Raw genomic sequence first — 22,369 nt, 5'->3', positions numbered from 1 at the left:
ATCCTAGCATTTTGGGAGGCTGACTGCTTGAGGCCAGTAGTTCAAGATCAGCCTGAGCAACATAGTGCAATCCTATCCCTATATTTAAAATAATAAAATAAAAGTTTCAAAAGTCAGTAGTGTTTCCATACGTGAACAATGCACTAGCCAAAAAAAGAAATCAAGCAAGCAATATCATTTACAATAGCTACCAAAAAAAAAAAAACAAAAAACCTAGGAATAAATTTGCCCAAGGAGGCACAAGAACTCTCTAGGGAAAACTATAAAACAATGATGAAAGAAATTGAAGAGGACACAAATAAATGGAAAGACATCCCATGCTCATAGATCAGAAGAATTAATATTGTTAAAATGACCAAGTTGCCCAAAGTAATTTACATATTTAATGCAATCCCTAATAAAATACCAATGTCATTTTTCACAGAAATAGAAAAAATATATAGGGAGCCCCTGAAGAGCCCAAATAGCCAAAGCAATCCTGAGCAAAAAGAAAAAAGCTGGAGGCATCACTCTACATAAATTCAAAACACATTACAAGGCTATAGTAACCAAAACAGCATGGTATTAGTATAAAAACAGACACAAAGTCCAATATAATAGAATAAGAAACCCATAAATAAATCCACATATTTGCAGCTAACTGATTTTTGACAAAGGCAACAAAAACTTACAGAAAGGACACCTTCTTCAAGAAATAAACTGTGGGAAAATTGAATATCCATATGTAGAGGAATAAAACTAGACACCTATCTCTCATCATATACAAAAATCAACTCAAAATGTATTAAGGACTTTAACATAACACTCAAAACTATAAAACTACAAGAGGAAAAAAACACTTCAGGAAATTGGTCTAGGCAAAGATTTTATGGCTAAGACCTCAAAAACACAGGCAATAAAAACAAAAATAGACAAATGGGACTATATTAAACTAAAAATCTTCTGCACAGTAAAGGAAACAATCAACAGAGTGAAGAGACAACCTGTTAAATAGGAGAAGTATTTGGAAGTATTTGCAAAATATTCATCTGACAAAGGACTAATACCCAAAATGTACAGGAAACTCAAAAAACTTGATAAAAATAACAAGTGACCCATTAAAAAGTGGCCAAAGATATATAGACATTTCTCAAATGAAGACATATAATGGACAATGGGTACATGAAAAAAATGCTCGTCATCACTAATCATCAGGGAAATGAAAATCAAAAGCACAATGTGATATCATCTTACCCCAGTAAGAATGGCTATTATGGCTTAAAAAAAAAAAAAAAAAGATGCTGGTGAGGATGTAGAGAAAAGAGAACACTTCTACAATGTTGGTGGCAATGTAAACTAGTACAGTCACTACGGAAAACAGTGTGGGGATTTCTCAAAAAAAAAGAAATCAGTGTATCAAAGGGATATCGGCACCCTCGTGTTTATTGCAGTACTATTCACAATAGCTAAGATATAGAATCAAGCTAAGTGTCCATTAGTGGATGAATGGATAAAGAACACCTGGTATACATACATAATGGAATACTATTCAGCCATAAAAAGAATGAAATCATGTCATTTGCAGCAACATAGATAGAATTGGAAGTTATTACATTAAGTGAAATAATCCAAGCATGGAAAGACAAATAGCACATACTCTCATTCACATGTGGGAGCTAAAAAAAGTTGACCTTACACAGTTAGAGAGTAGAATGATAGATACTGGAGGCTGGGATGTGTCGGGGGGTATAAGGGGTTGGTGATAAAGAGGAGTTGGTTAATGGGTACCAACATACAGTTAGATAGAAGGATTAAAGTCAAATGTTCAGTATCAGAGTAGGGTCACTACAGTTAACAAGAATATATTGTGCATTTCAAAATAGCTAGAAGAGAGGACTTGAAAGGTTCCCAACACATAGAAATGATAAATAATGCAGGTAATGGATACCCCAAAAACCCTGACTTGATAATTACATAGTCTATGCATGTAACAAAATATCACATGTACCCTATAAATATATACAATATTTGTACCAATAAAAAAATAGATACCTCTCCAAATACATAGTCCCCAGGAGAATATAAAGAACCACAACTCCGGAGAAATCAACATGCTGTAGAGAAAAAGACTTGTGTTTTCCAGAGCCTCATCCCTTTGATGAGGGAAGTCAGAGGAGCTCGATACTACAGATGTTGGCAGAGGATCTGACCCTACCTCGAGAGTCTACAATATTATAAGGCTGTAGGGAGTTGAACACTGGAAACAATTCACGTTCTTTATGTAAAGTTGAAGAATTAATTTGAAGCATGAATGGCTGGGAAATACCAATGATCTGTCACAGATGATGAGTGATAGTATTTGTCTGAATGAGACAAGTGGTGGGGAAAAAAGGATTTACAGAGACAGCACATGCTCACTCTGTCTCCATTACTGTCCCTCTGACAGCATTGGCCAATAGGACACAAAGTTATGTGGAAATGAGACCTATGGGCAGAGCCTGATGGGGAGCTTGGTTATTACAGGCTTTGGGTTGTACTTCCAGGAAGACCAGAATCTAAATGGGTCTGTCCGGTCTCTCCCATGCCACTGAGACCCACCAGCAAGAGTGCAATCAAAAGCACCCTCCACAGAGGAATTCACAGCAGTGGCTATCCGAAGGGTGCTTCCTGAGTCGCCTGGAGCAGTTTTCATTCTGCATATTAAAAGAGACTGAACCCAAAAGTCATATGAGGATAAACATATGCACGTAGTCCATTTATTTTTCTTTCTAAAGAGGTACTGACCTTGAAACGGCTGATCAGATCATAGCGTGTGAGTAGTTCATAGAAAATAAATTTCAGTGCATGATCTCCACTGGCCTCATTGAGGGAAAAGACATCAAAGGACCACTTGTCCACATCCTGCAGGACAGGGTGGGGAGAAAGAACACATAAGCCCACTGTCACTTACACACCTATCAATCTCCCCACTTTGTAGTCTGCGTGCAGCCCTCACTGGAGATTTCACAGTGTGACACTAACAGCCTTTCCACTCTCAAACTTTTTCCAATCTGGCTAGTCTACATAGTATTTACTGTTAAAAAAAAAAAAAATCAAATAGTCTTCTTACTAATAAAAATAGCCATTTCTTGAGTACCTGCCGTATGACAGGCATTATGGTTGGTGATAAATATGTAATTTATCCTGAAAACAACTCTAAGTGATAGATATTAGTCACATTTTATGGATAAGAAAAAATTGATAAATTACCTAATTTCCCTAACACCCAAGGTGAGTAAGTGTTGGGGATACAGGCAGGGCCAGAACACAAACACAGGTTGGATGCCTGAGATCAGTTGCTTTGCATTAAGCCCTGCAGCAGCTACTATTTAATTCACCACAGCCTAGGGTGCTCCTCTTCTCTGAACTTCTCTCCAATCCGTTGACACTATCCAATGACTTCCTCTAAGTTTACAGTAAAGAATGTTAACTCATTTAGAAGTGTTCAGAAACATGCGTGATACAGAACACAAAATAATATGCCACATCAATCTAAACTGCTGAGCTGAAACCAAAAAGAAAGCATTCATTTCACAGGAGAGAAAAATGCTACCATTTCTGGAGTCACTAGTCTGGGATCTTGTCCTCAAATCTGTAAGTCACTTCACTGAAAAAAAGTAAAAGGAAAAACTAAACTGAACACACACCTTATATATCATCCCTGAAGTTCAAAGTCTTTGCCTGTAAATAGCTACTCCAAAATATATGTAAATACAGTCTGATGTGCTTTGGCTTATTGTAACCAACTTCTTGTGGATGTAGTAAACAAAGATTTGTTTAAGCAATGGTTAAAGCAACAGTCATTTGGTTTTTCATGGCACCAAAATCTCACTTCCTGTAGTTAAGTGAAGCATATTGACTTGAGCTTGACAGCAAGGATTCACATGAGACCACACTGCCTACAGGCAAGATGTCAGATGGTACACTGGTAGAGACCTTGGTTCTCATGAGTGACTCTCACCCCAGCCCTCACTGAATTCCAACATAATCCATCCATTCCAGTTTTGTTCCTGACCAAACATTCCAACTGTCAAATTCATCCCAAGGCCATCAAGAGTCTCCCTCCTGGATGCTAAAAAACAGTTTTCAGGGAAAACAGAATTGTATACAGGAAAATCAAACTTTTCCAGAGGGGTTTCAATTGAATTATTCCAATTCACACTTAGTGGTAACCTCACTTAAGTCTTCAATAACTGCCCCTCCATTAAAATAACCAAAGAAATAGTGACAGGCACATTTCTGTGAGCACATTTTCTGTGCTACCTTACGGCGCTAGACATTTCAATTAATCTCAGAGATTAACTGAAATGTCTAGCGCCATCAGGTAGTAGAGCCAGGTAATAACCTCACTAACAACCCTTGGTGATCTCACTGCCAACAGATGAAATTGTAAATGCCATGAATATGTGCTGTGACCCAGGCCTTATCCCTTTAATATCCCACTAGAGCCCAGGCTATAGACAGCAAGGACACTTAAGATTAACCCAAGACCTAAAGCTTTACCTCAGTTACTATCATTGGCACTGTCATGAGTCACATATATTGTCTTATCTTTATTCCTAAGGAAAAAGTCATTGACAACTCAGTAGGTTGGAAAATGCTGTGTCACTTCTGACAATTTTTAATCCTAGTGTCCAGAAAGGAAAGGGCTCTCTATCACTAGAAATAAAGAGATTATCATGATAAAAAGCCGAGATTTATTCTGAATATCAGGACTTAGAGAACAAAGAGGATGAGCAAATAGAGACAGTGAGACGGATGTCCTCTTTGGTCCCTCATGTTAGGGAAGGCTTAGCTGTAATTCTCAGTCTAATGTTCTTCAGAACCAGTTGAGGGGTTCAGCAAAAATATGGATCCTCCAGTGGGGACTCCAGAGAATCCTGGTGTGGGGCCTGGAATCCGCATTTTTAACAAGTACCCAGTTTAACTGCCTTCAACCATTCTTCCTCGTTCACCAAATTTTGCCCAAGGATACTTCCTGTAGAGAAATTGCAGGAACTTCCTGTTAGTCTAACACAAAGGAAGCCTGAACCTCCTCATCTTCTCCCACTTTAAACCTGGAGTCTTTCCAAGGTGTCACTTCCTGAGTCACAAAACAGATGCCCTTCCAAAGAAGAGCACACAGCTACATTTCCATTAGGCTAATCTCAGAAGACTAGAGGTAGAACACCTCAAGTTAGAAGCTTACATCTATACATGTATATATAATGGAAAAAGTAAAAAGAACATAATGCAACATGTTTCAAATTTAGAGACTGGTTCATTATTCTCTTACTTAAATATAATTTTATGTCATGTTCTTACATTAACCACAAAGCTTAACATGACAATAGTATAAGGGTTATTTTAGGGAATTGTATTCTCTCAGTCTTTAGGGAAAATTTCTATAATAAAAGAAAACAGTAGTGATTCCATATGAACTTCTGGCAATGAAGTGGAAATAATCTTTTTTGTAACATGTAGTACATAAAGAAAGAAACAAAAGAGTCTATATTTGTGATCGCTTCAACTCTTTGCAAATAAAATTAGCATCTGGAGAAGTGGAAAAATATTACATTGCAAAAAGCTTTGAACTTCCCCAGTAAATGGGGGACACAGCCAAGAGAAATAGAAGCCTCAGCTTTAATGCACATACCAACAGCATATGTGAGGAGAAGTAGCAATTTATTTAGAGAGCTAGTAGGTCTTCCTTATCTGAAAAATCTAAGTACCCGTCCCCTCAGACAACATGTGTGCATCTGAGAATTTCTTTTTGCGAACTATAAAATAACAATTCATGCACATCACAGTTTGTTCCAGTTCTTTTTCAGTTATTCTGCATAGAAAAGAGGCTTCAATTTAGAAGCAACATTTTCATAAATGTCTTGGTACCACTATACCCTTTTGTATTTATGTTCCTGATGAAGGAAAAAATTAAAGACAAAAGATGCTTTTAATGTTTCTAAGACTTTGATTGAACGTTCAGGTTCAATTATGAAAATCAGTGCAACTTCATAGTGGATATTAAGAATTATTAGATTTCCTGAAGTGATTTCACTGATTAAAATGTACATTACACTGATGTATTGGGCACGAGATTAGGAGTTAAAGAGGAATGGGAGAAAAGACATATCTTCTTGCTGGGTCCTTCCTGAGTATCCTTCCTGCTTTTAAGATTAGGTAAGAAGAGACGGAAAGGGTAGAGACAAACAAGGATAAATGAGAATCTGTGTATGTATGGTCTCTAAAATTCAGCTAGGAAATGTCTCTGAGACAAGAGAAAGGCCTATGAATATATAATCAAGATGGTCCCAAGTGGCTCTTTCCTGACATTAAATTAATCAAGAAGCACTCCCTACCCCCTAACTCCATGAATACGTAATTTAGCTTCTGAAAATATCATCACATTTTTCAGGTTTTGGAGAAAGAAAGCAATGACTTTAGCAAAGGTCAAAACGCTACAATGTCCCTAAGCACATGGCCCAAGTCCATGCATAGACAACATGTGATGTCAACAAACTCAGTGATCCTGGGCTACAGGATCAGCAACACATTGGAATCCAGAAGCCAAATCAAGTTTAGCAAATCTCAAATACGCTCAGACCAATGGATCTTCATCAGTATCTGCCTTCAGGAATGCATCTGCTTTGGGGCTCCTAGAGATATCCTATACAATTCCAAGAACTTGCCTGATTAGAGGTAATTCTGCACAATTTAGCCCATTTAAATTCAAACATTTGTATGACTTCCAAGGGAACATCTGGCTCAATGAGAGCCTTTGGAAAACAATGGGATATACAGATGGGACAAGGACTCTTGAGCTATATGTTCATGCAGTAAAACATTACTAAGAGCTTACCATGTACTGAAGACTCTGATATCAAACATTAGCTCTGTCTCTAATTAACTCTTTTTTTTTAATCTTGCTAAGTCTTGGTTTCTTCATCTATAAAATGGACTTGGAGTAGGTAATCAGATAATGGGGCAATTACAAATACTCCTAATGTTGAATACTTATAGCCATAACATACTTGATCTCATATGGCAAAATCAGATAAATCTCATAAAGACAGATCACCGCATAAAACCTAAACTACTGTAGAGTACTAGGAAGAAATGAAACCCACACAGTTTGATTATTTTTAAATTGGGAAGATGAAGGGTGAAAAGACAGTGATACTGTTAGAACACATAATAAAAAGATAATGAAAGAATAAAGTCAGGAATAACTGGAAAAGTAACTGTAAATGAAAGCCTCTTATTTTCTAACAACTTAACTCTACTTTTCGTTAGGTACCATGTACATTGTAAAATCTTTTCACTTGTATTACCTTTAATGCCTCAATAACAGCTGGTGGATAGCTCAGTCCAACCATGTTTGATGTCCGTCTATACATTCTGAAAAGTCAAAAGGGAAAAATGCAACATGATATCTTACAAAGTAGGATTTGTAATCCACAGACTCATACCAAGTATTGACAAATAATGAGAAGTCAAGTGAATTTTAGAACCTAAAATTCATTTTTTGACCTTTCTTATATTCACTCAGGTGGTCTAAGTGTTAAATTCAAAAGAAATTAAAGCAATCCCAAACATAAGAACCACTGGGGGGAAAGAAACCTAACTCTATAGGCCCCAGACTGGAAATTAAATTATTAAATGGGTCACTTCTTTGGCCAGAGTGAATTATAGTACAGAATAGACAGTAAGCGCTGTAGTAATTTAACCTGAATGAAGAACTCCTATGGGTAACCCATTTAGAATAGCTTGTTCTTTAGAACTGCCAAAAACAAGAAGGACAAATGTCCCAGGTAATCTTTAAACTCACCATGGTATTTCTAAAATGTGTAATTACACAATAAGGATTATAGGAAGAATATATATATTTCTGGAATCTATTGCTGGGTAAGGGGGTCAATTTGATTTCAAAGAATAAAATAGCTAATAAAATTGAGTGTCATGGGGACTTCAAACCACTGAAATGAACTGTCCTCCCTGGATCCAGCAACCTCAAAGCATCCCAGATCTGTTCCAAATGCAGACACCATCCACCTATTTCAAAAGATGATAGATGAGATGATTTCCTGCTTTAAAAATTAGAGGCTGAACTCAAACTAAATCTTCTCTGGTAAACAAAAAACTTCCAAGCAAAAGCAAAAAGCTTTTCCTAATGATTCTACAGAGATTAAAATAGACATGTTTTTGCCATTTCTCATTCAAGACTATGTGTTTCTACCCACAATTTTCAGTATTTATAAAGATAGGAAAACTACATTAAAGCAAAGCTTCCAGTTATTGGAAATGTGTTCCTCTGGCTGCTTTGGTCACTGAATGACAATGAATGACATCTTTACCTCTCCACAAATATCCCAGCCTGCACCGCGTGAACGATGCTCTTGAACCGGGGCTTCTCCTCGCTCCTCCTGAGCATCATCCCCATCTGCCGCGTGAAGGTGGAGGCCAGCCAGTCTCGGACCTCAGAAGGCACAGCATCTGACTGAATGTCACTGAGCTCATCCTCTGTATCCAGGAGTCTCCTGAACACAAGAAAGAGAACCAGGACACTGAGATTAAATCTGAAGTTGGAGCTCTCTGTTCAAAGCAGCTGCTCCTCTCTGCCTCACCTGCATGCAGGTGCAAAGAAACCAAATTAAATTGGCCACAAAAAATACAGTGCCTTTTTGGGAAGGCTTATGTAAGCTCCCCATATGTGTTTCAGGATGGTCTTGGCCTCCACTGATATTTCTGGATGGTTCTCTTTACCAGACTGGACAAAGGAACTGGTCCATTGTACCCAGAAGTACTCTGTGGCATTTGAGTGAAATTTAAACCTTCTATTTAAAAATACATTCACAGGCAGCCCTGTATTAGTTCATAGATGGACCATGTGGCATTATTTTGTTTTATTAAAAAATGGACACTTAGAGACTTTGCAAAGTATTTACCAAATCACAGCAACTCAGTACTCTGAAGTAGTGATCCTAAGTGATGACAATTAATATTCTTTCTAGTTTGATAGGTTGCTACCAAAATTTAAATGTCTAAATTCAAGCAAAATTTTCAAAATAATGTAGTTCTTTATTTTTGCACAATGATTGAATCATGTCACAGCTGTGTTTCACTGATTTTTCAAACTTATACATAGGTCAGACCACTAGAATGGAACACAAAGAGCAATGTTAAAATAAAACCTAAAATAGCGTTGCATATTTATAGTAAACCCAACTACAAATTAGCAGTAAAAGTTGCTGCCAGTGTAAAGGTGTTTGGATTTTTTTTTCCTTTAGACTTACCAATTGAGGTGGGGGTAAGCGGAGGAAATACAACATTTGGAAAAAAGCTGTGATATCGGATTTCCTTAAATTAGAAACCAAGTGTGTCACCAAAATAATGATAATAATAATAGAAACCGTACAAATCTTAGATTGCTATGAAATACTTTCAGATTGGAATTTGGCAAAGAAAAGTAAGACATCACAAATACTGACAGAGAAGCCTGTCTGAATTAGGAAAAAAAAAAACCACCTTTCATATTCAACATTGCAACATTTTTCAAAAGAAAAGCAATTTTGTAACTTGCAAACGTATGTAGTAACTGAAATCGCTTTAATACATTTAGATAATTCAAGTGCAATAAGCCTGCTAAGTAAATCAGCTACATACATAAGACTGAAGAGGGAATGCTAGGTACATAAGAGAACACATGCTTCTCGATCACTTCAGGAGCCTCCATTTTCTAGTGGACATTATGAATTAAAACATAAACACAATTTTTAGACTGACACTAAAAACATGCAATAATTACAATGGAGCTCCACATCTGATTTTTAAAATCTTAGCAGATCTTTAAAAATTAGTTTTTCTCCTCTTTCATGATCTCACTTCCTTGTCATGACAGTCATGTGAGATATGTTCTATTAGCTCCTTTTATAGATGAGGAAGTACAGAGAGTAAGTGACTTGTCCAAATCTATCCCCTTTGTTTGTGGAAACTAAAACTCCAAGATGAGTAATTTGAACGTCACCCCATTCCTGGCATGGGGGACAATGTCAGAAAAGCCATTTAAGAGAAAATTTACCATCACTATACTAATCTCTTTTGTCATTTTTAGCTTACCTTGTTTCATCAATATACACAGATTCAAGCACTGTGGCTGCATATTCCAAATTCTTCTTAAGATCTACCACTGAAGCTTCCCCTCTCTCTAATTGTTTGACCAAAGACCGTAATCTAGAAAAAGAAAAAGATACAATTTCATTAGAATAGAGGAAACAAAGAATAATCCTACAACTATGGTGATATATTTTACAGTCATTGAATATTCTCACTTATTCTGATACATCTGAAAGGAAAATAATTATGGGACCAAAGGAGCAAGTAATAAAATAAATGTATACATTTTTGCCATTGTGAAGTAAGAAGAAAAAATTTCTCTCCAACCAGGCACTGACCATACTTTCTAGCTAGCTTTTATCTTTATGAGTCCTAAATTATCAATGATTTTGCTTTTTCTCAAGTTTTCATCTTTTTTGTTCTATGTGGACATAGTAAAGCCTGACCAGCAGCAAAATCACCAAATACCTCTTGAGATTCTGCTCTGCTGAAGGCACTTGGTTCAGCAGTGGCCCCAGATAATGGCAGCCCCATGACCCAGGCATGTCCCAAGACAGATGAAAAGATTTAAACCACTGAGAACCACAAAGAGGCTACATAAAGAATAGATGAAAGTAAATTGTTTTACTGGATGGAAAAAATCACTCTGAGAGGAGACAAATACCCTAATTTTTTTAAAAAAAGGAAATATAAGGATGGATTTTAAACCGAGGAACTCCAGACTACACAAGAGAAGCAATAAAACATGTTTTTCTGTTATTTATATGAACATTATCTGCACAGAGAAGGACTTAGTATTCATAAGAACAATAAAATGACTACAGATGATCAACATGTAGTAACTGAGAATACTGTAAATACCACAGAGATTTGGAGATTGGGCAACTCTTCAGGCTGTTTGACAACCAGCAATGAAAATAGTAGAGACTTTGAAGACAAACTGGGGTTTGAAATTCACTTCATAACTTATTAGCTGTGCAACCCTAGGTAAGTTATGTAACATCTTTGAGTGTTATCTTAATGAAGAGCAAAGTATGAAATTTCTAAAGTTGACCTAAAGATTAAATGAAATTGATATAGAGTATGTGACTCATGGTTGTCCTTTGAAAAGGCACTTGTTATAACTACTGTCATTATTCAATGACTTTGATCACCACAGATAAACAAATGAGAAAAATTATAGCAAGATATTTAAAATTATTGTCAAATCTCCATTTCCCATGGGTATACGCAATCTGTTCTCACCTTCCTGACATCAAAATATCCTCAGATAGGTTGTCTTCATGGCAAGGTATAAACTACTTCCTTCCTAATCTTCACGAAAATGACCCACAGTAAAGAATGAGAAAAAATCTTGGATCAACCTTAAAAAGTAGGCAAGGGGGTCAACCATAAAAAAAAAATGTCCAGGAAGTTCAATGATATAAAACACAAATAAGATTAGATTCAGGTTGTCTCTACCTGAATTATGAATCTCCAATATATCAAAGGGAAATATGCAAAGGAAATCCCCCGAGGCCCCTGCAGGCTTGGAGGGGAAGGTCAGCCTTGGGAATGCCATTAGCAGCACTGGAAAGGGTCCTGAATTTCAGAGGCAGCACGGGACAGGGATTTGGCAGGGAAGGGCTTGCCAGTCACTCACACAGAAGGGATAAGCAGCCTGCCAAAGACTGGGGAGACGGCAGCAGGGAGCCCTGACTGCTGTTCCAAATAAGGATTGGAAGCTCTTTAGCAAAACACATTCCTGGCTAAGTCTGCCTCCAGTTCTGACTCTCACCTCCAGTGCCCAGCTACTCCGTAGGCTGTTTGGACTCTTAAACGACAAAATGAGAGTAAAATTCAACTTTTTAAAGTTTACTGTCAAAAATTAGAGTAAAATTAAACTTTTTAAAGTTTACTCTCAAAAATGAGAGTAAAATTAAACTTCTTAAAAATGCTTCTCTTCATTTGGGACTTACAGGTTCTACCAGGAACTGACATGAATTTCTAGTAGAACCCATCTCGGGCCGGGCGCGGTGGCTCAAGCCTGTAATCCCAGCACTTTGGGAGGCCGAGACGGGTGGATCACGAGGTCAGGAGATCGAGACCATCCTGGCTAACACTGTGAAACCCCGTCTCTACTAAAAAATACAAAAAAAAAAAACTAGCCGGGCGAGGTGGCGGGCGCCTGTAGTCCCAGCTACTCGGAGGCTGAGGCAGGAGAATGGCATAAACCCGGGAGGCGGAGCTCGCAGTGAGCTGAGATCCGGCCACTGCACTCCAGCCCGGGCGACAGAGCCAGACTCCGTCTCAAAAAAAAAAAAAAAAAAGAACCCATCTCAATTCTAGAACCTAAGAGGAAACGACAAAAACAAAGAAAATGATGAGAAAGATTATAAGAGTAATAGAAGTAAAAGCCAGAAGATCCTATCTACCCATAATAGAACTTTCGCAGAAAATAAACAACAGAAGCAGCTTTTAAATTGAATAAGTTTTCCTAGGCTAAAGTAAAATCTGTATAAGCAGATGAAAAGGCATCAAATACAATTTTTTAAAAGTAAATGAAAACATCAAATGCATGCTACTGTAATTTTTAATTTCAAATAATAAAGAAATGATCCTGAAAATCTTTGAGAAAATTAAACATAATACTTACAAAGTAACAAAAAATTGTCCTGGTCATCTACTTCTATCGTGTCAAACATCAAAAAGCAATTTAATAACAGTACCAATTTTTGAGAATAATATGGGAAAATTCAAGACATTTATATCTATATCTACAGTTACCAAGTACATAAGAAGCCAATAAAGGTATTCTCAGTTGTCAACAACTTCAAAATTTATCATTCATATCCTTTCTAGAAAACAAAACAAAAACTTTAAAGCATACTCTAGGACAGTGGTCTTCCAAGGCAGTGGATTCGTGAGTCTCCAGTTAAATGGATTGTTGATTCATGACCTAGATTTAACTAACTCAGACTTTACAAAATGGACAAGTAATTTAAAAAGATTCTGACAAGAAGAGGCAGATAAAATAAAATGCTAATAATACAGGGACAACTAAATGTGAAAATGAGCTGACACGTCTCCTTTTACTAGGACAATCTCCTATTTCTCATACAAACACTTCCTCTCCCACTTTTACAAGCTAAAAGCTAATTCTCATCAGTTGAAAAATAATTGGAATTATTAAGGACATTTTATGGACTTCCCACTCCTGGGAAAGCACAGTATTGAGAGAATCAAGTCATGAAGGACCTCATATCACCTTGTGATCAGCGGGCTGGGACCCCAGGCCAGAGCAGGAGTGGGGCCTTCAGGAAAAGCTTCACTCAGAATCTCACTCAGCTGTTCCAATAAGTAGCACTGAAATCAGCTCCACCAGAGAGACCCAGGCTTTGTGCCACAATTAGCAGAAAATCAGCCATTCAGAGGCTTCTCCCTGATGTAGTCACCAGTGGTGCCAGGCAGACTTTGGACAGTCATATTTATGCATTCAGTGTGAAGTTCTGACCCAACAGGAAGCTGTAAATAGAAAGCAAAACCCCAGCCAAGTGGTTTCAACAGATCCAGAGAGGAAATAACACAGAAATAATGCACCTTTTGGATGCATGGGGGACACTAGAAATTTAAATGTAACCCTGTCTTTCCAGCTTATGAGATGAGCAGAAGATTCAATCAACTTCCTGGCAGACAGTGAGGGAACCTAGAACACAACCCGTCACTCTGGTTATGGAAGAACACCCAGCTGACATTCACCTTTCTTTACTCAAGGATGATGAAACAGAAGAAAACATTCATGAAGAGATACAGCAATAAAGACAGAAGATAATACAGCATTCAAAATGCGAAAGGACTCACTTTTGAAAAAAAAAATCACTAATGGAAACAGAAGTGAATTTTAGGGAGCATCTGCCGTGTTCAATACAATTCAAAAAAACATAGATCTGTGAAACAAAGCTAAAAGCCCAAATCAATATAATAAAAAGTTTCTTTAAAAAGAAACAAAACACGACAATAGAAAGACTACAATAACTTACTGTTAAAAAGAAGTTAAGTGGTGACCAGTTTTGTATATACCCATCTCCTGTTTGGGTGTCACCATGTCAGATACAAGCTGCAGCTGCCAATTTTCTGTTTTATGTAGCTGCCACACAAACCCTAGCAATTCCAGATGCCCCTTTCAAATTCTGTTGAGCTTTAGCATAGCATTCAGGTGCTTATGCTCCATCGGCCCCTCGGCCCACTTTTCTCTACCTCTTTATCCTTTCCATTTGGGATATCCAGCCCTGCCCTGCCATAACCTACCTACCTCTTGGTGAAATGGCTATTCTTTGGGCAAAAGAGTTTCAAACTAGCTCTTTTATCATTGGCCAATTAGTAGTTTCAAAAGTTCCTGAGAATAAGGACCCCTCTCCATTTGTCTTTATAGTGAAGATATTCCCTAGATCTTCATCAATCTTAAGAAGGGTTGTCTGAAAATTAGCCAGGATCTTTCCTACCCATGTCATAAAATATTTTTGTTCAATTGGAAAAGACTAGCTGAGACCAGAGAGCTCAGCTGCTCTCCTTTGTTTTCCTAGTAAAGTTGTCTAGATGCTTTTCATGTGAATCCATTCCATCTAAAAGGTGAATGTCCTCAGAGGCCAGGTCCCATGGTATGCTGTAGCCTATATTTTGGGAAAGATGGATATCTGGTGTTTTAATACTACCCAGGGGAATTTTTGGCCTGGGCACCTAAGGGGAATTTATTTCATGAGCATTCGAAATAAATTCACAAGGAAGGAAGATAAAGAAGTAGGAAAATACACAAATAATAATAATAATAATAATAATAATAATAATGTTTCTCTTCTGAGAGAATGTTCATAGTTTCCAGCCCTCCATCCATTTCTATCACTGTGGCTGCCAGATAACAGTTCCAGTACAGAAGTGCAACACCATTTTAGGAAGTGCTTATGCCTTCCAACTTTGGCAAGATGCCTTTCAGTTAAGACAGTGTGCAATTTCATTGTGGATGAGCCATTGCATCTTTTCATGACTCTTGCATTTCTTGGTGTAAACTCTTTGCTTTCTGCATGCTTCTTAGCTGCAAGGCAAATGATGAGATACTGCATATCTTCAGTTCCCTGTGCCCTCAGATCCAGAGCAAGCCCTGGATGCTGACTTCCCCTGACCCCACACCAATCAACATGTGGGATGCATAAAGGTGTTGGAAGAGGGAAACTATGTGAGGAAAGGCCAGAGCACTGTATTTTGGAATTTAAAAGGATGTTAGGGAGGAGAGGTATTCTTTTTTTTCTCCACAAAGATAATTCCTAGGACCAATGGGGTGAACTTCATTAAGAAGCAACGTATTGGTTCAACTTTATAACTTAGAAAACTGCCTTATACTGGACTAGGCACTATTCCCCACCCCAGTGAGGTCACAGAAAGCCCTATGACCCTATGCCTTGAAAATGTACACATTTGTTGAGCATTAGACCCTGCTAGAATTTCATTCACTTTGCACAGGCAAAAATGAATTGTAAAAAGAAGCTATGGAAACATACTTTCTCATGTTTGTCTATTCTGTCCAAGGTTATTCCCTCTGAGGATGGGTAGGCAGCTCCTAAAATGCCAGTGTGGCCAACAAGTATTGCTGTCTCAGAAAGGCTTTGTTTTGTTTGAAACGATATGAGAACTGGATCTTTTACAGTACTTTCTCTACATGTCCCAGTGAATCATGAGCCCTAAAAACTCATTTGAATTAAAAAAAAAACTTCATTTCAGTTCATCACACCCATGTATTCATAAGGCATACTCATCTCTATGTCCTTTTCACACACCTGCCTCCTCCACGTCACTCCTGTCCTTTGCCACTTCCCTAAATGCCATAGAAAATAACTTAAAACAACTCTTCCAAATGGGATGCCCCAACATGACTTTTAGTCTCATGCTTTAATGCCATCTGATGATGTCATCCAAGCATTTTTCTGGCCATTTGTTTGTTTCTATAATTAATGACAGCTGATTAAGATGGCTGCACTTGAAAAACATTCAACACTGGGTGTCTTCTGTGTGCAGGCACTGGGAGAGATAGGCTCTAGGAATACAAAGTGGGGAAATGCAGTGCCCTCTCTCAGGTAGGGAAGACAGAAAGCTAACCAGCACCCTGGTTACAGTACTGGTTACAATGCAGTACTGTAAGTGAAATGGCAGAGGTGTGATGGGGGCTAAGAAAGCACAGAGGAGAGGAATATTCAAATAACAAAGCCCTCCCCAATAGACCTGATCAAAGCCATCTTGAAGGCCACGTAGGGGTCAGTCAGGCACACAGGATGGGATAGGGAAACGGCAGACTCTGCATAGATAAAGTAGGCTGAAGGCAGTGATCTATTCAGAGATTCCCATGTCTGTATGGAACTCAGGGGCATGTCAAAAGATAAAACAGAAGGTAGGAGCTACACCACAGTAGACTTAGAATCCCAAGCTAAAGAAATATAATTTTATCTTGGAGATAATGGGGAACCCCTGGAGAATGTTTAAATGGAGGAATAGAATGATGAGATTGGCATTTTAGAAATATCAATCTAGCAGCTGAGTACAGGAGCACAAGTAGTGAGTAAGTTGGAAAATTCTGTTTTCATTGTAATCAGGCTTGTCTGATACTCTGAACAGCACAGTGTGAATATTCTCTCTCACGTGATGGAAATTTGATTGAGTGCTGCACGAGTTTGGTGGTAGTATGGATGGTTGCGTTTAAGAATTTCTGGGAAAGAACTTGTTTTGGGGGCATGCGGTTTCCTCATCGAGTGAGCACCAAACCAAAAATAAGAACAGTGCCAGCCGGGCGCGGTGGCTCAAGCCTGTAATCCTAGCACTTTGGGAGGCCAAGGCGGGCGGATCTCGAGGTCAGGAGATCGAGACCATCCTGACTAACACGGTGAAACCCCGTCTCTACTAAAAATACAAAAAATTAGCCGGGCGAGGTGGCGGGCGCCTGTAGTCCCAGCTACTGGGAGGCTGAGGCGGGAGAATGGCATGAACCCGGGAGGCGGAGCTTGCAGTGAGCCGAGATCGCGCCACTGCACTCCATCCAGCCTGGGCGACACAGCGAGACTCCGTCTCAAAAAAAAAAAAAAAAAAAAAAAAGAACAGTGCCAACAAAAATTATGACTGACAAGAATAGCCTACTTATTTAGCTTTTACCTTTTGTTAATGCTATAAATAAAAGAGAATTTTACTTCTACAGTTTCTAATTACACCTGCTTAAAGCAGATGCACAAATGAATTGAAATAAATTACCGGACTCCAGTTACTTTTTCACTTAAGAAAAATAATTGGTACCTAGGTGCATACCTCTGTTTCTGCATTGTATATGCCTCACTACATAACTTGTTAACTAATAAAAAAATTAGTAATGTTATAGAAGATTTTGAATAATGTCATGAACAAAATTGACCTAGTTGGCATGGACTGGACACTACACTCAATTGCTGCAGAACACACCATTCTTTTCAAGTGTACATGTAACAGTAATCAAAACTGACCATGTGCTGGGTCACAGAGACTCTCAATAAATTTCAAGTAATTGAACTCAGACAGATAATGTTCTGTGACAACAATGAAACATAATTTTGTTATTAGGATCCAAAACAAAAAATGAATAGAAATATTTCAAGTGTATAGAAATTTAGCAATATAGTTCTAAATAACCCATAGGTCAAAGGTTAAATCACAAAATAATTCTAACCGAACAATAACATACAACCTTGTAGTATGCAGGTAAAGCAGTGTTTAGAGGAAAATGTGCAGCTTTAAATAAATATATTAGAAAAGGAGACGTCTAGCCTGTAATCCCAGCACTTTGGGAGGCCAAGGCAGGTGGATCATGAGGTCAGGAGATTGAGAACATCCTGGTTAACACGGTGAAACCCTGTCTCTACTAAAAATACAAAAAAAAATTAGCCAGGTGTGGTGGCGGGCACCTGTAGTCCCATCCACTCAGGAGGCTGAGGCAGGAGAATGGTGTGAACTTGAGAGGCAGAGCTTGCCATGAACTGAGATCGCAACACTGCACTCCAGCCTGGGTGACAGAACAAGACTCGGGCTAGAAAGAAAGAAAGAAAGAAAGAAAGAATAGGAGAAGTCTAAAAATAAGTGATCTCATTATGCACCTCAAGAAGTTAGAAGAACAAGTTAATCCAAAGACAGTAGACAATAGTAAAAAATAAACAAAAACAAAACTTAAGTAGAAACAAACTCACAGCAGAAATAATTAGCAAAGCCAAAACCGGGGTCTTTGAAATGCTTAATAAAATTGATAGGCCACGCAAGATTGACCAAGAAAAAAGAGAAGTGGTATAAATAACCAATATCAATAACAAAAAGAGACTATTACTACAGATTCTGTGGACATTTAGAAAGGTAAAAGGATATCATAAATACCTTTCTGAAGATACATTTAAAAATTTAGATGAAATTTTAAAATTCCATAAATCTTAATTTACCAAAATTGACATAAGAAAAAGGCAAACTATTAATAATGCTGTATCAGAATAATTGAATGCAGCATATACACGTGAGATTGACAGTAAAAGAAAAATAAAACTAAAATTTTAAAAACTGAATGCATAGTTTAGTATTTTCCCACAAAGAAAACTACAGACTTAAATCATGTTTTCAGTGAATTCATCTAAATATTCAAAGAGGAAATAACAGAGTCTTCTACAAAATAGCAAAAGAGGAAACACTTTCCAACTCCTTTTATGAGGTCAGCACACTCGATTCTAAAACCAAACGAGGGTCTTATAAGTAAAGAATTATAGGCCAGTATCTCTCATGAACATAGATACAGAAACCCTAAGCAAAATTTTAACAAATTAAATTCAGTGATAAATAAAAAGAATAAGAAAAAAACAAACAAATTTGCAGAAATGCAAGGTTGGTTTGACATTTAAAATCAGTAAATAAATGTAATCCCCTATTTTAACAGTAAAAAACCTTTGGTAATCATAACAGAGTCAGAAAAAGCATTTGAGAAAATACCTATTCATGACAACCATCTTAGCAAAGAAGGAATAAAAGTGAATATCCTAACTCTAATATTGGGTCTTTAACACGAAAGCTAGAGCAAACGTCATACATAATGGGAAATCTTTCCTGTTGAGCTAGCGAATAACATGAGGATGCCTGTTATGACTACTTCTACTGAATATTGTATGGGAAGTCTTCACCAGTTCAACAAAGAAAGAAGAAATAACAGACATAGGACTGGAAAAAAATAATATCTTTAAAAAGCAGCAAATACGTTATTCTAATTAAGAGGTGAATTTAGCAACGCCACTTGATAAACAGCAATAAACAATTAGAAAATGGTACCATCCACATAAATACCAAAATAAAACAGTTTCTAGGAATAAATCTTACAAAATATATAAAAGTCATCTACATGGAAAATGGTAAGATATTATTGAGAGAAGTTTAAATGACCTAAATAATGGAAGAATCCATGTTCATAAATTGTAACACTCAACATTTAGAAATATGAATTCTCCCTAAATTCATCTGCAGATCCAATCACAAACAAATTCACCACAAGTCATTTGGCGGAAACTGATTCTAAAACTTACTTAAAAATGTGAAGAATGAAATATAGTTGATGGGGTAAAACAACAAAACTATTGTTACTATTCCACATATCAAGACTTATTATAAAGCATTTAATTCTGGTCCTGTGTCCCTCTACCACTTCACTATTCCAACTCTCTTCCTCTCAACATCCAGCTGGTATGTTTGAGGATGTGCATATGTATTTTTATATTAATATAAGCACAACATAAGTGGACCAGAAAATATGCTACAAAAAAAAAAAAGAAAGAAAAAAGAAAACAGGCAATGTAAGTTGTTTTTGAACTGTCCTATTCTACATGTGATTGTTCCATTCCATATGCAGGGACCCATTCTTTGGATACCCAGTCAAGGGTATCACTGCATACTCTCTCGGTTGCCATGGATTTTCTGATGAATATCTCCATTCTTTTGGTTTTCATGAAGCTATGTCACAGAGAAGCCCTGCATGCTCAGCCTCCTCCTAGTTTTTCTCCACAGAGTGAATCTCCTTTGGGGATGTATGTTTGTGGGTGTGAGAGTATGTGGGCAACTGTGTGTCCAAAGTGATCGTGTCAGCTCACTACATGGGAACACCAGGCAAAATGCACTGATAGGTCCAAGAGAAGCCTTCTATTTTTACGGTATTCTAGAAGGTATTATGACTCAGGGTTAAAGTTTTAATCCATTTTGAGTAATAATATTGACTTCATTCCTTTGCACTTCTAATCAAATGCAGTACTTTAGAAAGGAACTCCCTCACAGTCATTCTTGGCCTTATAAGTAACTATTTCTTAAAAATCAGTTTATCCCCTGCTTTTATTGCCAATCAATTCACACATTTTGTTAAAAGGACATGGTGGGATTTTTTTTAAGGGTAAGATTCCAAATTATGCTAAGAAAATCTTTCGTGAAGGCATTCTCTCTCCAAAGTTTGTAGGTGAGCAAACCTTATTGGGAAAGGATGTTATTATGAAAACCCACTTGTTCTTCTGGGTGAAGAACCAAAAGAGAATGAAAAAGACAACCCAGAGCATCATTCAGAATCCACCCCAGGCCATGCTGGGGACTGGGGAGAGGGATGGAGTTAAGATCCTGCCAGACCACCAAGAGGTAAGTTCCAGAAGCCAGTGTTCATTTGCAGCTATTCATGTGGAAAGAATCACTGTCACTTTTCCCTGCTGATAAACATGCCACTTCAACATCTGTCTTAATAGACCAAAGAAATGAGAAGAACTAAAAACATCTTTGAATGGCACTAATGAGAAAAGGAAGCTGAGCAGAAAAGAGAAGCAAGTTTGCAGGAAGATTTAGGAAGGTCACAACCCATGCCTAGACATGTCAACACACATCTCTCCATGTCTTCATAGTCAACCCAGCCCCGTGACTCCTTCGCTTTCTTTTTCTGAATTTAGTTCCTCATTCAACCTCAATTACATCACGCTGGTATGATTATCCAGAGGAGCTAAAGCTCCCTCAGCCAGCAAAATCACAGGAATTCTACCATACTACAAATATAAGTTTTGGTAAAATAAACCTGAGGTTACATTTTTCTCATTTCTGCTTCTTTTTTCTTTTATAATAACGGAAGTAAATAAAATTAATTCATAGATTAAAAACCTTCAAATAATAGCTAACAAGATGCTGAATTAGTACAGTGCCTTTTCTTAAGATTAACTCAAGAAAAATTATAGGAAAAAAACCTCAAAGAAAACTGTGAGAAACCTCTAAGGTGACCTGAGGCTGCTGCTTTGAATGTGTGTGTGAGGACTGCATCTTCTTGGTCTGGGACAGGAGGGAGCCTCACCAGGCTGGGGAGGAAATGATGGGAAAGGAACTATTGGAGTCCGCTATTGTTTCCCTCCACTCCACTTCCTCCAAGTGCGCAGTAGCTGCTCCCACACCTCCTGTGACTCAGAACTCTAAAGGTCAAGAAATCCTGGAGAGCTAAATAGGGGTTGTTTGTCCCACCTTGTGGCTCCTCTAAGTTCACCATGGGTTTCCGTTTCCAGTTGTCACAGAAGGAAAAGAGATGCAAAAGGACGTGTGTGGGAGGTTTTTATGAACCAGACTAGAACTGGAACTGCTTGCCCCTGGTCACTTCCAATTGTCCAGAAGCCATAGTCACATAACTATGTCTTTCCAAGAGAGAAGCTGGAAAACATAGTCCTGTGGTAGGCTCAAGAGGAAGAGGTGGTGGTTTTGGTGGAGAGCCAGCATCTAGAAAATGCAATCCTATCACCAATACTTGTTTTTTCCTTTAAACCTTTACTTTCTACTCCTTGGAAAGAGTTAAATGGAATGTTGTATATTAAAGACACTTTCTAACTTTAAAATCCTATTAAGCTAGAAACATAATCATCCTAATTATCAGATAATCTCCCAAGCATTTTGACAAAAATGAGACAGTTCTCATGGGAATTAGGTTGAGTGAAAAAAGACAATCCCAAAAGGTTGTATACTATATGATTCCACTCATGTAACATTCTTAAAATGGAGGACAAGATTCGTGGTTTACAGGGACTGGAGAGAAGGGAGAGGAAGAGGGAGACCTGTGTAAGAAGGGCAACACAGGGAAACTAGTGGTGAACTATTCTATACCTTGACTGTGGCAGTGGTTGTACAAACCTACAAATGCAATTATGTTACACAGAACCAAATTCATGCATGCACATACACACACACACAC

The 22,369-nt window shown here is 37.8% G+C and overlaps 1 protein-coding gene across 9 annotated transcripts in view; it reads right to left on the bottom strand.

The window, feature by feature from the left end:
• PDE1C (phosphodiesterase 1C) overlaps positions 1-22,369 on the bottom strand; it is a 564,336-nt gene that overhangs the window by 133,752 nt on the left and 408,215 nt on the right. For all 9 annotated transcript variants that reach the window (XM_033192699.1, XM_033192698.1, XM_033192700.1 and 6 more), the window contains 4 exons: positions 10,114-10,227; positions 8,352-8,534; positions 7,329-7,395; positions 2,764-2,880 (listed from right to left, as the gene is read on the bottom strand). In XM_033192699.1, the coding sequence (XP_033048590.1) occupies positions 2,764-2,880; positions 7,329-7,395; positions 8,352-8,534; positions 10,114-10,227 (481 nt within the window). The remainder of the gene's footprint in view (positions 1-2,763; positions 2,881-7,328; positions 7,396-8,351; positions 8,535-10,113; positions 10,228-22,369) is intronic.

The sequence above is a fragment of the Trachypithecus francoisi genome, unplaced genomic scaffold (genome assembly GCF_009764315.1).
Source record: "Trachypithecus francoisi isolate TF-2019V2 unplaced genomic scaffold, Tfra_2.0 Lachesis_group4, whole genome shotgun sequence".
In the NCBI taxonomy this organism is placed as follows: Eukaryota; Metazoa; Chordata; class Mammalia; order Primates; family Cercopithecidae; genus Trachypithecus; species Trachypithecus francoisi.
The sequence above is the reverse complement of the archived record's forward strand: the minus strand, read 5'-3'. Positions and strand labels throughout refer to the sequence as shown.